The sequence below is a fragment of the Cottoperca gobio genome, chromosome 4, assembly GCF_900634415.1.
Source record: "Cottoperca gobio chromosome 4, fCotGob3.1, whole genome shotgun sequence".
Classification (NCBI taxonomy): domain Eukaryota; kingdom Metazoa; phylum Chordata; class Actinopteri; order Perciformes; family Bovichtidae; genus Cottoperca; species Cottoperca gobio.
Genome location: NC_041358.1, coordinates 14,557,883 through 14,572,317, shown reverse-complemented (window position 1 = coordinate 14,572,317; position 14,435 = coordinate 14,557,883). Strand labels below are relative to the sequence as shown.

The 14,435-nt window shown below is 40.1% G+C and overlaps 1 protein-coding gene across 2 annotated transcripts in view; it reads left to right on the top strand.

The window, feature by feature from the left end:
* The window catches only part of adamts10 (ADAM metallopeptidase with thrombospondin type 1 motif, 10), a 45,566-nt gene that overhangs the window by 14,302 nt on the left and 16,829 nt on the right, over positions 1 to 14,435 (top strand). For both annotated transcript variants that reach the window (XM_029430193.1, XM_029430192.1), the window contains exons 5-16: positions 51 to 219; positions 747 to 949; positions 1,862 to 1,945; positions 4,045 to 4,190; positions 5,581 to 5,624; positions 6,092 to 6,197; positions 9,261 to 9,407; positions 9,620 to 9,761; positions 11,245 to 11,352; positions 12,307 to 12,452; positions 13,687 to 13,750; positions 13,914 to 14,016. In XM_029430193.1, coding sequence (XP_029286053.1) covers positions 51 to 219; positions 747 to 949; positions 1,862 to 1,945; positions 4,045 to 4,190; positions 5,581 to 5,624; positions 6,092 to 6,197; positions 9,261 to 9,407; positions 9,620 to 9,761; positions 11,245 to 11,352; positions 12,307 to 12,452; positions 13,687 to 13,750; positions 13,914 to 14,016 — 1,462 coding nt within the window. The remainder of the gene's footprint in view (positions 1 to 50; positions 220 to 746; positions 950 to 1,861; positions 1,946 to 4,044; positions 4,191 to 5,580; positions 5,625 to 6,091; positions 6,198 to 9,260; positions 9,408 to 9,619; positions 9,762 to 11,244; positions 11,353 to 12,306; positions 12,453 to 13,686; positions 13,751 to 13,913; positions 14,017 to 14,435) is intronic.

Below are 14,435 nucleotides of genomic sequence, written 5' to 3'. Positions count from 1 at the left end.
GATTCCTGTTATTCTATTCTGTTCTATTCTACATATCTGTCTCTCTGCAGCAGGGGGTGATTGTTGCAGGGGGAGAGGAGTACCTGATTGAACCCCTTGTCTCACCAGATAACCAGACCAGGACGGAGAGGGGGGAAGGAGCAGAGGGGCGCCCCCATGTGGTTTATAAGCGATCATCGCTCCGCCACCAATACAAGGGCCAATCCTGTGGAGTCATTGGTGAGAGGAGAGATATTCTGGTCTTTTTATTAGCAGCACTTTGGTCCAGACTGGAGGAGTAAACGTCCCCAGACTGATTTGCATAGCAGCCAGCAGCAGAAGATTGTGGTTGTGTCTGAGTTCCCAGTTGTGATTGGGTGTGACTGAGTCTGTGTTGCAGGGCGTTGCTGCAAAAGCAAAAGTATGTTCAGAAAACAATCTTTTGACTAATAAAAGTTAAAAACAAAACCCAGACAACTTTGTACTTCTCTGCTTTAGCCTGCTCTATATCCATGGAAAGTGTGTTCAGGTGTTATTCTGGCTGATTTCAGATCATCATTAATCTCTTGGCCAGTTATGGCAAATGCAAAAGGTACAGTGAGTGATTCTGTTTTTAATGTGTAGTTGGCTGAGCTGCTGCTGTATTTTCGTGGGTTTGTTCTCACTTTAAGCCATTAAATCGTGTGTGTGTGTGTGTGTGTGTGTGTGTGTGTGTGTGTGTGTGTGTGCGCGTGCGTGTGTGTGTGTGCGCGTGTGATCTTTCTCAGATGAAAAGCCAATGAAAGGTGCGTCATGGTGGCAGCGAACTCTGAAGACGCCTCCCCATCATGTTGGTCGTGGCCAGCTGCCTCTGAAGCGCTCAGTTAGCCGGGAGCGCTATGTGGAGACGCTGGTGGTAGCCGACAAGATGATGGTGGGTTACCATGGTCGCAGGGACATCGAGCAGTACATCCTGGCTGTCATGAATATTGTAAGTTTCACAACACCGAAGATACAGATGCACAATGTATTAAAAAGACACTTTCTAAAAGGTTTTACTGCTTCTCTAAGGCCAATGATTCGTCAGACATGAACTTTGTTATGCAATGTGTCAAAACTAAGTTACAATAATTATATTTAGACTTATTTAGTTTCATGACAGAAAGAAAAATTAATGCATGGACCTTTTTTTTATTTCTATTGGAGGCCAGGCTTAGGTCGTATGTCATCATCTACACTGTTTCTTGTCACTGGGCATCTGAATACACAAAGATAATCACTTTAAACCTATACACCCACATGTTAGGAATGTATTTATTGAAGGGTTGGTTAGCTGCTATTGTTACAACGCAGGTTTATCCGGAGTGTTACAGAATCACAGAAACCAACATTGTCTCTTTAGTGGTGTGGAGCAAAGTGTGCTAAATTACAACAGACACCAGTAATGACGAGTGTCTGAAATAGTGGTTTTAACTTTGGTCGTTTTTTATTACTGTTTGTGCCTTAACTCTTTAATAATCATTTGCACTTGTGGTACACTAACTCTACAGCTCTTTTAAGTTTCCCAGACTAGTCTGTCTTGTAGATAAGTGTTTTGTTATTACTTAAAATCGATCTTGGCAGGGGCACAAGACAAGGATGCCTTCTTAGCACACTTCTGTTTTCGCTTGCCATTGAGCCTTAGCCATCGCAAAGGAATCCAGAGTTTCTGGTGGTCACAATTGGAGGGTTGACCCAAAAGTCAAAACATTTTATTTTTTTCATAAATAGTCCTCTGGGACTTTTCTTATGATGGATTACTCCTGTGTCTATTTCTAGCGTTGTCTGAGCTCTGGTGTAATGTGCTCGACTGGTGTATCAGCTGTTTTTAAGACTGGTCTTTTCTTGTTTCCCTGGAGGTCAGGTTGCCAAACTGTTCCAGGATTCTAGCCTGGGGAATGCAGTCAATATTGTGGTGACACGACTCATCCTGCTCATGGAAGATCAGGTAAATAAACTTTGTCAGCTTCTGTAATAAAGTTGGACAACCCTCTCCTTTCCTCTCAGTATGTCTTTCTGTGCTTGTCCTCACTGTCCAGACTGCACAAAACTCTTCCCCGACAAGCATCTATGAGCTCCTTGTTGTATCAAATTATTGGCTTAAGTGTCTTTTCCTCCAGGATCCCAGTGGACTCTGGGTGTGTAAGTGGGTCTTGTGAATGGTGGCTGTAATGAAAGAGACGAGAGGTTGTAAGGAAGAGGTAGATGGGTGAGGAAAGGCGGAAAAGTCAGGATACGAGGGGGGTTATGTACCTCTCAGACAGAGCAGCTTTGTGACTGTCCTGCTGGCCTGACCTCTCTGACATTTGCTGTGACGCACATCCAGGATGTAGAAAAGCTTAAAGTTAGATTTAGAAGCTGATGCATCAGCCTCTAAAGAAAGGCCCATGAAAACCATCAGGATCCAAATTCACCAGATTCCTCAAGGTCTGGTTTTTCATTTCACCGTCGGTCACTGTCCTCCACTTTTGTCCAGACTAAAATTTCTGTAGGATGGATTGCCATAAAACTGTGTACAGATATTCATGGTCCCCAGACTATGAATCCTCCTGAATTTGATGATCCTCTAACTTTTCAGCTAGTGCGAACATTGGGTTGATTTTTAGTGAAAGATTTCAACAAATGTTGGATGGATTTTCCATGAAATTTGGTACAGACATTCATATTCTCCCCAGGATGAATTGTAACCACATGGGAAATGTTATCCCTGCTAAACATCAGCATGATAGCATGGTCATTGTGAGAATATTAGCATGCTGACATTAGCATTTTGCTCAAAGCATTGCTGTGCACTGCCTCACAGAGCTGTTAGCATGTCTGTCTCTTTTATGATATAATTGAGTGGGCGGAGGTTAAAAAGGATGCAGAGTGAGAATCCACACCTGACCACAAGGCAGTGGTTCAGCTCATAAAAAGTGCATGACCTTACCGGCATAGCACAGGAGATGACTGGGCCGTCAGACTAACTTGTAACTGACCTTATTAGCCCGCTATTAACAGCATGTGGTGAGACAGAGCGACCAGCTCCGTTCTAATGTTGAACTTCTAGCAATCGGACAGATAAATCATACTGAATTAAAGAGGTATCACAGTGTGGCTTTGAGGTTTCCTCCATAGATGTCTTATTAGGGAACATTTATGATTCATACTGTCCCTACTACCTCAAAATTAGCCCTCTGACAGAGTAAAGAAGTAAATGTTAGGATCATTAGCGGTGGGCAGTATTAGTGTTGTTATTCTTTCTCCATGGGCCGTTGAGGTTGAGGTTGAGGTTGGGACAGGATCGAGAGTAGTCTCGGCGAGTGGTTCTGCTTCTGGTTTCCAGGTCTGAAAACGGCAAGCTGCCCCTGGAAAATAAAATCAGGCCAGCACTGGGCCCAGAAATGAGGGACTGTGGGATGAGACAATTACTAGTTATGTCACCACATGCATTCCTGGGTTACGAGTTCTCGCCAGCTGTGGCCAGCAGAGCACTCCCTCCTCTCCTTCTCCTCTCTGCACTCTCATTATACTAGTAAGCGACTTCACTGTATTCCTGCCTCCACATTCACTTCTGTGATAGAGTGCAGGGAGGTTTCTTAAGCTTTTAAACCTGGAATCCTAATGTTGTCTCACCATGTATGACATACATCTCCGAATTTGCTGACTTTGTTCCTTTATGTATTGAGAAAATATTCCTACTTCTTACTTTTAATAAACCATTAAACAAAGCTTTGGATTATCTGAAAAGTGTAGTGTCATAAAGCTGAATAAAATGCTTTTTTTCTTAGCTTATGCAAAGTTGACATTTTGGAGATACAGTACATGGTTTCACAGGACAGTAAGAATAACACACTGCAATACAGGGTTATCATAATATTGTTGGGCTTATCATCTGATTGTTGAAATCGCCCCTTTATTGACACTTGAATAAACTTATATTATTGAATGAATTTTAAAAATAATATGAAATAGCTGGAGTCGTGTTGTGTTTTAAGATTTCATTACGTATGATTATTTTTCAAATTTGCTTTTGACTCTGTATTTCCTCTCTTGTCTCTCTTCCAGCCAACACTAGAGATCAACCACCATGCAGGGAAGTCTTTAGACAGCTTCTGTAAGTGGCAGAAAAACATCCAGCACCGGAGCAGCTACGGTAACGCCATACCAGACAACGGGATCGCTCACCATGACACTGCTGTGCTTATCACCAGGTCAGAAATACAAACCGGCAAACCTTTCTCACTGGAGACTAACCCCAGACTAGACTAACTCTGTTCTGGTGATTTCTTTAGATATTATATAATAACAGTCATTTAGAATGAAGACATTGTTGGTAAGGCCAACACAAAAAGGTTTTTGTCACAAAGTGTGTTGGCAAGGCAAGTAGCTGTACTGGGTTTACATAACCCTCCTACTGCAACTGTCTTATAAATAAAAATATGTTGAGTCTGTTCATAAAAGGGTTAAAACAGTGTTTCCTCTGAGCTGGATTCTTACATTCCCAGCCCCTATCCTCATAGGTTTTCATCAAGCCAAGTCCGAGAAAGTTGGGCTGTATCTTGTCCTGTCTGAGGTGACGATAGCTGGGGCGGCTCTGCCCAGCTCAGCATCTGGAAAAAAAAACCGTAAAAGAGACAATGACAGATTTATGTTTTTAAAGAAAGCAGCCCAGAGAGAATGGAGAGGACATGAAAGAGGGCATAGCTGCTTTGAATCTTACAGAGCTGCTTTCTCACAAATTTCCCATCATTTCTCTGCGCTCTCTGTTACTGATACTGATACTGGAGGGAAACAAAGACAACAGTGGTAGATGCATATTAAGCAGATAAAACACCGATGCTATTGACTGAGGAATGTGGTTTTGATGGAGGCTTTTTGAGAACCCTTGGGTTTTACAATGATTTATCAAGCGGAGGATGGAACCAGACCGATGACACCGCAGTGACCGTCCATGGTTTCCTGCGATTGTTCTTCTAAATCTATATCCGTCTGCTATCACTACTGTCCACTGTCTGTGTGAGTGTCACCATCTGTGAATGTTACTGCATGTCCATGTCAAGTGTGCAGTGGTGGAATGTAACTGTGTGTATTTATATGTACTGTACTTCAGTACAATCTTCTGGTACTTGTACTTTACTTGAATATTTTCAATGTTATGCTACTTTATACTGAAATATTGCACTTGTCTCCATTGCAGTAATAAATGATAATGTATTGTTATAGGTTAGGCTACCCAGAAGTATATAAAGTAATTCATATTAGCCCTACCTTTATAATTATGAAACATAACAGATTATATTATGTTTCTGAAATGGGCCATTCTGCATATGAGTACTTTTACTTAAAGTATTTTTGTTGATGCTAATACTATTGTACTTTAACTTGAGTAAGATTTTGAATGCAGGACTTTAACTTGTAATATTTATTTGGTATTTTTACATTGTGGTATTGTGTATCTGTATACTTCTTCCACCACTGCAAGCTTTTTGTTCGAGGCATCTGTAAGTGTGATTACATCTATCGAGCTGTGCTGTTTCTGTTTATGAGTGGGTATATCATTATTAGTTTAACAGCCTTCTTGATTTTCCTTCTCTTCTGCAGATACGACATCTGCATCCAAAAGAACAAACCCTGTGAAACCCTAGGTAACACACACACACACACATACACATACACATACACATACACATACACATACACATACACATACACATACACATACACACACACACTATACTTACTGTACTATACTTGTACCAGACCTAAGTCTGACGGTAACCCGACTAAGTGTTACCCTAACTGAAATAGTTCCTTACAAAGACAGATATAACAGATCACACACACATAAACTCATTCACACACAACACAAATATGATGATGAAAAATGTAAACTTTATTGAAATCCCAGAGAGGAAGGTGCTGGACTGCAAATTATATTTGTGAAAAGGGTTGAGCTGAGAAGGCCAACATACTCTTACAGAACATTTGAAGTATCTCACTCACCTAAAGGTTGAGATTAGGAAGGTGTTGTAGGTCACTTTGTACGTTGCCTGTAGTACTGATGGTTTTACAGTCACGTATATTCATAGATGTGTATGTGTGTGTGAGACAGGTCTGGCTCCTGTAGGAGGGATGTGTGAGCCAGAGAGGAGCTGCAGCATCAATGAGGACATCGGCCTGGGAACAGCCTTCACTATCGCCCACGAGATAGGACACACGTGAGTGAAACACACAAACACGCGTAATGCACTTGCCATTTTCAGGCTTATCTCCTTATTTAAAAACGCAACACAAATCCATTTAATGTCATATATATCCTTCAATGAACTGTCTTATTTACTCTTCGCTTCAGAACACTCTTAGTGTGACCCTGGGGATGTCAGCCAATCGGTCAGTTGTTCAGTTGGATGATTGGTTGGTCCACCACTTTGCTCCGGAGTGAAATATCTTGACAAATATGAAATGAATTTCCACTATCATGATTTCCAACTCCCCCAAAAAAGATATATATATATAAATGGGTCCAATGCAGGTTGAACACGTCCTTAGTAGACCTGAATCATCTACGTGTCTGAAAGGGGTATTAGTCTTGTTAAACAGCACAATAGGGATGGCATGTTATAAATCTTTCAGGACAGGTTTCCACAATGTTGCATGTAGAAATCATGCACATTAAACTATTACCCACAAAGACTGTAGAGGAGAAGTTCATAACGACCGCTATCTGCCCGTCCTAAAGTCCGGTTCACAAAAGATATTGAGCTAATGATATTCCAGTTTAAACGGGTCATAAAGTTGTTCTTTAGCTGAGGCTGAAATACAAAATGTCCCTGTAGGAATCCCTGAGATGTCTCGTATGTCTTTTCTTGTGTTCTGGTCTGAGATGATCCCTCCCTCCTCAGATTACACCTCCAGATCTCCGGAGATAGTTTATGTAATCTCCAACACCATGAGTCATTTCCATGTGTTACTAGTTGTATATTTTCTTTCAGTCACACTATTTATATGTGGAATTAGTTACATGTGGCGTTGGTGAAGCACCTGGAATTTCCTCTGTTTTTTTTTTAAATTGCAGGATCCCCTGTGTGACTTGGAAACTGTGCTTTACTCATTTGCCTGCTATAGCTGATCCGTATCACTTGGTAACAAGCAATTTTATCTGCCTGTGCCCTTTATTTCTGTTGTAAATACATACTGTAATGAATACAGTAAACTGAGAGAAGTTACGGATTGTATCCCTCTTTTATCCAGAGAAAACCATGGTTTATTTTAGTATCCTACTTGCTCATAGTAATTGAGTGTCACATTGCATTACGTCCGCACACAGCCCTGAGAAGTATTAACGCAGATGATGCATCATTCGGGTCCTACCTCCCTAACCATTAACTTCTCAGACCACAAGGCTTACGAGCCAACATGACTGGACATAGAGTAGTGTGCTAATATATACAATCTGTTTCCTCAGCCTCAACACAATCAACATGTGTTTTTAATTGTCATATAAAGAGTTTTTGACATCACAGTGCAACATTAGATTAAATGCAGGCCTGTTCGTGGTGGAGGGTACCCACATGAAAAGACACGACTGACCAAGACAGAAATTACTCAACTGAGAGATGAAAAGCTTTCAGGACATTTATATTTCAGGCTCAAACACAGCTACTGTGAGTGTTAAAAACACCAGATGGACTACGAACACTGTAACTTAATACAGTTTGCTATTTGGATCAGGATATCATGATATCTTTATATATTATATTATACTTTTACTACGTTGAACAGGGAGCATTTTGAATACCTAATATTCTTCTGGACATGAGTCCTTATTTTGGTCAGTGGGGTTCAAAACTGAAAGCTCGGTTGTTTTTCTATTCTGCAGGTTTATGCTATAAATTGCATTTGCATTGTTATTTTTGGAAAAGTTATCCTGGAAAAATTATCGATAGCCAGTAAATTAATCTGCAACTATTTTGATAATTGATTATTGTTGTTTTCTTTCAGTTAAAAATCTCAAAGTTCTCTGCTTCTCAAATGTGAGGATTTGATACTTTTCTTTTTGTCGTATATGACAATGACTTGAATATATTTGGGGTTAGGACTGTTGGTTAAATACAGTAAAATAGACATTTGAAATAAGTACCATTGGGCTGCACTATTTTCCAATATTTTATACACAAAACAATGAATGCAGCCCAATTTGATCTCAAGTGGGCCGGAGCAGTAAAATCATAACCTATACCCTAACCTACAGATAACGACCATTTCCCTTTATTTTAGTGCAAAAAGGGTACATTCTGAAAATGTTCACATTTAATTAACTATCTTTTTACAAAACATTATGAACAACCTTAAATGTCTTAAGAAACACAAGTGCAATTTCAACAATATTATGCCTCAGTTTATCATTTACACATTATACACGCATTACAACTTACAAAACATTTAGTGGACAAATTTGAAATAGCTTGAATAGCAGATTGTGTAACTGAAGCAGTCAATGTGTTCTCAGTCATTTTTACACTTTGCCAGAGTTTCCCCGCGGACCGGATTGGACCCTCTGGCAGGCCGGTTTTGGCAGCGTATGCTCACCTAGCCAATTTCTCCAGATTTAATCAATGATAAAAAAAAACTTGACCATTATACAGTGTTGCAGTCGTCTTTTTGTTTGTTGTTATTTAAACATATGTATGTATTGAAGAGCACTGTCCCCTGTCGTATGATGATTATAATGAAACATTTATTTATTTTATTTGTTTATTGAACAGGGACAGTGGACAGTCATTGACTGTCCTAGAGTGAGCTATAACTTGTCATCAGCAGGATTTCTTTTGGCCAGCAACAGAATCATGGCATCAAATGCTAAAATTCCCACAGGGGTACAGAGGATAAACATTGCATCATACACAACTAAAAGCACTTTCCATTTAAAAAATAATGAATTAAACAAATGAGATAGAATATGTTTAATACTTTGTGGTCAATGGTCACATGATTGGTTATGTTTCAGCCATGATTTCAACATGTGGTCATAGATTTTTAATAGATGAAGGTGAACATTTGTTACAGCTGTGGAATATACTATTTCACGTTGTGGTGATCTGCTACATTAATTTAAATAGTTATATTTCCCGTGGGTTTATTATTTAGGTCAAAAATCCTTTCTGTGGTATGATGTTCATTTAATTCATTTTGTCAGACAGGGCACTCAACTTCTTTATTTCCACTTGGTTATCCACAAGAAAATCCTTAAAGTGTTGTCATTGTATCATCATTGGCTTTAGGTTTGGGATGAACCATGACGGTATGGGGAACGCCTGCGGACCCCGCAGCCAGGAGACCGCCAAGCTGATGGCTGACCACATCACCATGAAGACAAACCCATTCATCTGGTCCGCCTGTAGCCGGGATTACATCACCAGCTTCCTGGAGTGAGTCAGCCTATCAGATATCTGCAACACCACAAATAATTTGGTAATTAGAGGTTGTCAGAGTAACATTTTTTAAGGTCAGAGAAACACAGGCATCTTGACAGAGGGCAAATCCACATTAATGTAATTATATGTAGCTTGTTCAGTGTTTCTTTGGATATTCTCAGAACAAACGACTATTTTAATAACACTCCTTTTTGTTGTGCTTTTAGCTCAGGTATGGGTTCCTGTCTGAACAACGTCCCTCCCAAGCAGGAGTTTGTGTACCCCACAACAGCACCGGGTCAGGCCTACGACGCAGACGAACAGTGCCGCTTCCAGTACGGCGTCAGATCTCGACAATGTAAATATGCGGTGAGTGCTCTGCCTACAGTTTCATACTTATCATTCACTTTTCAGCGTACTTTTTCTTTCATCAATACTGGTTCTCAAGCCAGTGAAGCTTTGAGCTAACGTCAGCATGCTAACATGGTCAAAATGAATAAAGTGTGTTAACCTGCTGATGTTTAGCAGGTGTAATGTTTACCATGTTCACCATCTTATTCAGTGCGTTAGCATGTTGATAGGAATTTTAGGTATTTTATCATAAACCAAAGTTGCAAATTAAATTTAAATTAATTTCTACCTGTTGATATTAGAAAGGTTAGGGGATCACCAAAGTCAGTGGGATTCATCCTCTGTGGACCATGAATGTCTAAAATATATGTATATGTTTAAAATGTTTAGATATTTCAGTCTGGACTGAAGTGGTGGACCAATCCATAGCAATATTTCCCACAATGACCAAACACACCCAAAGATAGCTGACACCTATAAACGGCAACGCAAAACATCTCACGGTTGACCAAATGATATTTTCTCATGTTATATTGTTAAATCGTCCAACCCAAATCTCTGGTTGGAAATGTTCTGTGTTCTCTTTCTTCCAAGTCAAATAAGTTGTGTTCTGGAAAAGGGTGGCCCCAGTTTTAAGTCTGAATCTGTTCTAACTCCCAGCAATTACAGCTTTTGTCACGTGTGCAACAAGGGAAGGACCCAAACGCAGGACACAAACTTGGAGCAATAGGTGGGAGGTTTATTGAAGGGGTTTCCAGGGAAAAGGGACGGAGGACGGAGAACATCCGGCTCGTGGAGGCAGAGGGTGAAGTGGGTAGCAGGCAGGCGGGTGGACAGGAAGCCAGGGATCCTGTAGCACAAAAACCAGTAAGAGTTAATACGTAAAAACACACATGCTGTCGGAGTTCTGTGCGACGGGGAGGTAAGTTTATGTGAATGCAAAAAATGTTTTGCTTTATCTACAAACAATTTCGCATACCCCTTGTTGAAGACCTATGCTCTATAATATTGAAGAAAATATTGAAATAATAAGCACAGTTAACTTTTGAATTTAGTACATCCAGTTATTTAATTTCTTACTCATGATGGAACCAGGCTGACTTCATCTTTTTCTTTTAAAGTTATTTACCTCACTGGTCACTCCTGATTTTTGTTACTCCGGCTCTCTCCTTCAAGTCGGCCTCTCTGACAATATGAAACATCTTGCAATACCCTCGCTGAATAGCATCCACTTTATTGCGTGGTCAACTTTTATGGAGCCAGTCAGAGCGAATAGACATCTGGAACAGCGTGTATACAGCTTTATAGACTCATTACTATCGATACTATATTGTCAGAGCATATGTACTCAATAAAACATAATCCCATGTGCATCGCTGTAGAGGGAGCAGAGAAGAAGAGTGTGTCTGCTCTTGTGTCTTTTATAATGCTCTTATAAAGTAACACTCTGACAGGTTGTCTCTCTCTCCTATGTTTTTATTCTCCTTTTACTCACACGCAGGAAGTCTGCAGTGAACTTTGGTGCATGAGCAAGAGCAACCGTTGCATCACGAGCAGCATTCCCGCTGCAGAGGGAACCATCTGTCAGACCAACACCATAGAGAAAGGGGTAAATACTGAACCTTTTTCTTACAATATTCTTTTAGGGTTGAATGGTCACTTTCGCCAGATGTGGCTGGTGTAGGTAGGAGGATTTTGTTAATCTGGGACTGGTTCTCCTTGCTACTTACAATAATATAAAAGCAGCACATAAGAGTATAATGTTGACATTCAAATTCTAAATCAACTTTCAAAAGCTGACCAGCTTCTTTATTTTTTTTTGCATGTGCATTCATTCTGTTTAAACCAGGTATTTCTGCACAGTTTCAGATAAAGATTATGCTACGATAATATTATTAGAATTATACTACTTGTAGAATTACATTCCAACAGTGGCTGCGTAGGATTGTTTCTGACTTATGTGATCCAAACATTTCCAATAACTGCAGAGCGTTTTAAAGTCCAAAAGTCAAAATGTATTGAAAAAGGATAGATGTAATCATCTCACAATATGTTTTTATCTAACGAAATATTCTGCTTCAATCCATATTTGTTGGCTTTTAGCCTTTCAAAAAAGAAAATGTTCACTGCGGTCAGAAAAACCGTTTGCTGTCCCGCTTGCTGCACGCAAAGGGAAGCATGTATCTAAAGGGGGCTGTCTAACAGCACCATAAATTACATCTATAAATAAATATGACGACAGACATTCAAAGCTTGATTCGAAAACCTTAATAAAAGCTTTGAATGTAAAAAAAAAAAAGACATTTGGTATAGCCCTAACATATACTTACGCTGATCTCAGCTTGTTTTGGTTGTTTAGCATGATTTTCAAAAAAATATATATTTATGTGATTGATCATTTCAAAAGAAAAAAAAAACTTAAAAAACAACTGTTCTTTGTGTCTCTTGTATTCTTAAAGACAATTTCCTTTACAAACTTGAAAAGTACTAACGTCTGTGTTTATATGTGAATTTTACATATCTGTGTATAAATATTATTTATACATGTGTGTTTGTGCTGCAGTGGTGCTACAAGAGGATGTGTGTGGTGTACGGGACTCGTCCGGAGGGTGTGGACGGGGGCTGGGGTCTGTGGTCGCCCTGGGAGGAGTGCAGCAGGACCTGCGGAGGAGGAGTCTCCTCGTCTATCAGACACTGTGACAGCCCCAGGTAATGGCTCTCTTTTTGTTTGTTTTCATTTGTGAACAGGTGCATATCACTGGACTTTGTTTTCCAATCAGAATATCAAATGTTCAGTGTGATGTGGGCTTGAAAAGGCCCGAATGGGAATAATATTTTCTATTGTTGTTCTGTAAACTGGAAAACTATTCACACAGTAAACTAGAAGGGCACTTGTAGAGTGTAGACCTCCGCCAAGACTGTTTCCATAAGTGAAATATAATGCTATGTCCTGCCCCGTGATTCGATTTCAATCTGAAATTTGATGGATTCTTCCTTGGCCCATGCTAGACCCTTCCACCAAGTTTCATGAAACACATGGTAGCAGTTTTTCCATAATCCTGCTTACTAACAGAGAAACCAACAACCAAACCGACAACATATCCTCCTCCGTAGAGGTCATTTTAGTGAGGCATTGATGCAATATAATGTATCATTATCTGTGCAGATACTTGCAATACTAAAAGTAAATACTATCAATAACCTGCTGTTTATAGTCACTGTTGTTATGAAAGACAATTTTAAACCCTTTCTGGATATGTAAAATACAAAATCTGAAAAGAATGTTGGTTTATACATGTCTTCACTTACGATTAAGAAACAAGTGTGTAGCTCATGCTTCTCTGCAGATAGAAGAAGGATCCCATGAGGAAACTGGGATACAAACTCACATAAAAGGAAGAACATGCAAACTCACCACAGAAAGCACCAGAGCTGAGATTTATTTCCAGGCAGCAGTGCCACCGTTTTTATCGTGTATGAAATAATTCAGATACTCTGAATCATCACCAAACGACTAGCAGGCTTGCTTTTGAATCACAGTCACCAGATCCTTCATCTTGAATTGATTAAACTGAGAATGAATTGACCCAAATCTGAGGACAACAGTGTTCTTTCGTTTCATTTCCAAACATTATTTGCACGTTTACTTTGGCTCCATTCTGTTCAAATTTGCTAAAAAGTTTAGCAGATGCAACCATTTGACAGGAGCTGGCTCAGGCTTCGTTCTCTACGTTTTTTTAAAATGTTTTTTTTATGTTCAGGTGTTGTCGTGACAGTCTGTGATTGGTAATAAAGCAATAACAGTTTCAGACAGTGAGATTGAAAACATACTGATGAGGGCAGACAAAGCAGAGATCAGGAGCCAGAGTTGTGTGGGGATGTAATGGAGGTTAGATCTTTTTAAATTGTACTCAGATGTGACTGACTTTGTGTTTGGTTATAGGCCAACTATTGGTGGAAAGTATTGTCTGGGGGAGAGAAAACGCTTCAGGTCCTGCAATATTGACGTGAGTATTGCTGCTCTTCATCTTCATCATTGATTGGTCAATATACAATAATCAAAATCATCAATATTATTGGATTTAATTAGTTTTGTGTGTGGTCATTGCATGGGACTCTGCTTGCATGTGTTTTTATATATACATATGTCTATATATGCGTGTGTTACAGGAGTGCCCTGCAGGCTCTCGGGATTTCCGGGTGATTCAGTGCTCTGATTTTGACAGCGTTCCTTTCCGGGGAAAGTTTTACACCTGGAAGCCATATAGAGGGGGTGAGTGAGTAACTGACCTGTGCGTGTGTGCGTGTGTGCGTGTGTGTGTGTGTGCGTGTGTGCGTGTGTGTGTGTGCGTGTCCTTTGCCCTAAACATCCCCCTCAGCTCTATAAGAGTGTTTTAGCGTCTTTCAGTTTAGTTCAACACCTTTTCCAGCAGGAAACTGCTGTATTCAGCAAGAAGCTAAAACCAATGACACCTGAACAGCAAAGTCAGCGACTAGCTGGTGAAGATAGTTAATATTTCTGCGCCGTTGGTCGGGATGGCGTTATCAGCGGTGACAGTCGTATGAGCGCAATGCAGAGCGAGGTGGCCATTAGCTAACCACACACAGTAATCGCACACACTCACATGTTCGTTTACGTGCTGCCGGTTACGTAAACAAAGCACAGAGAAGCTCGGATTACAACACACACAG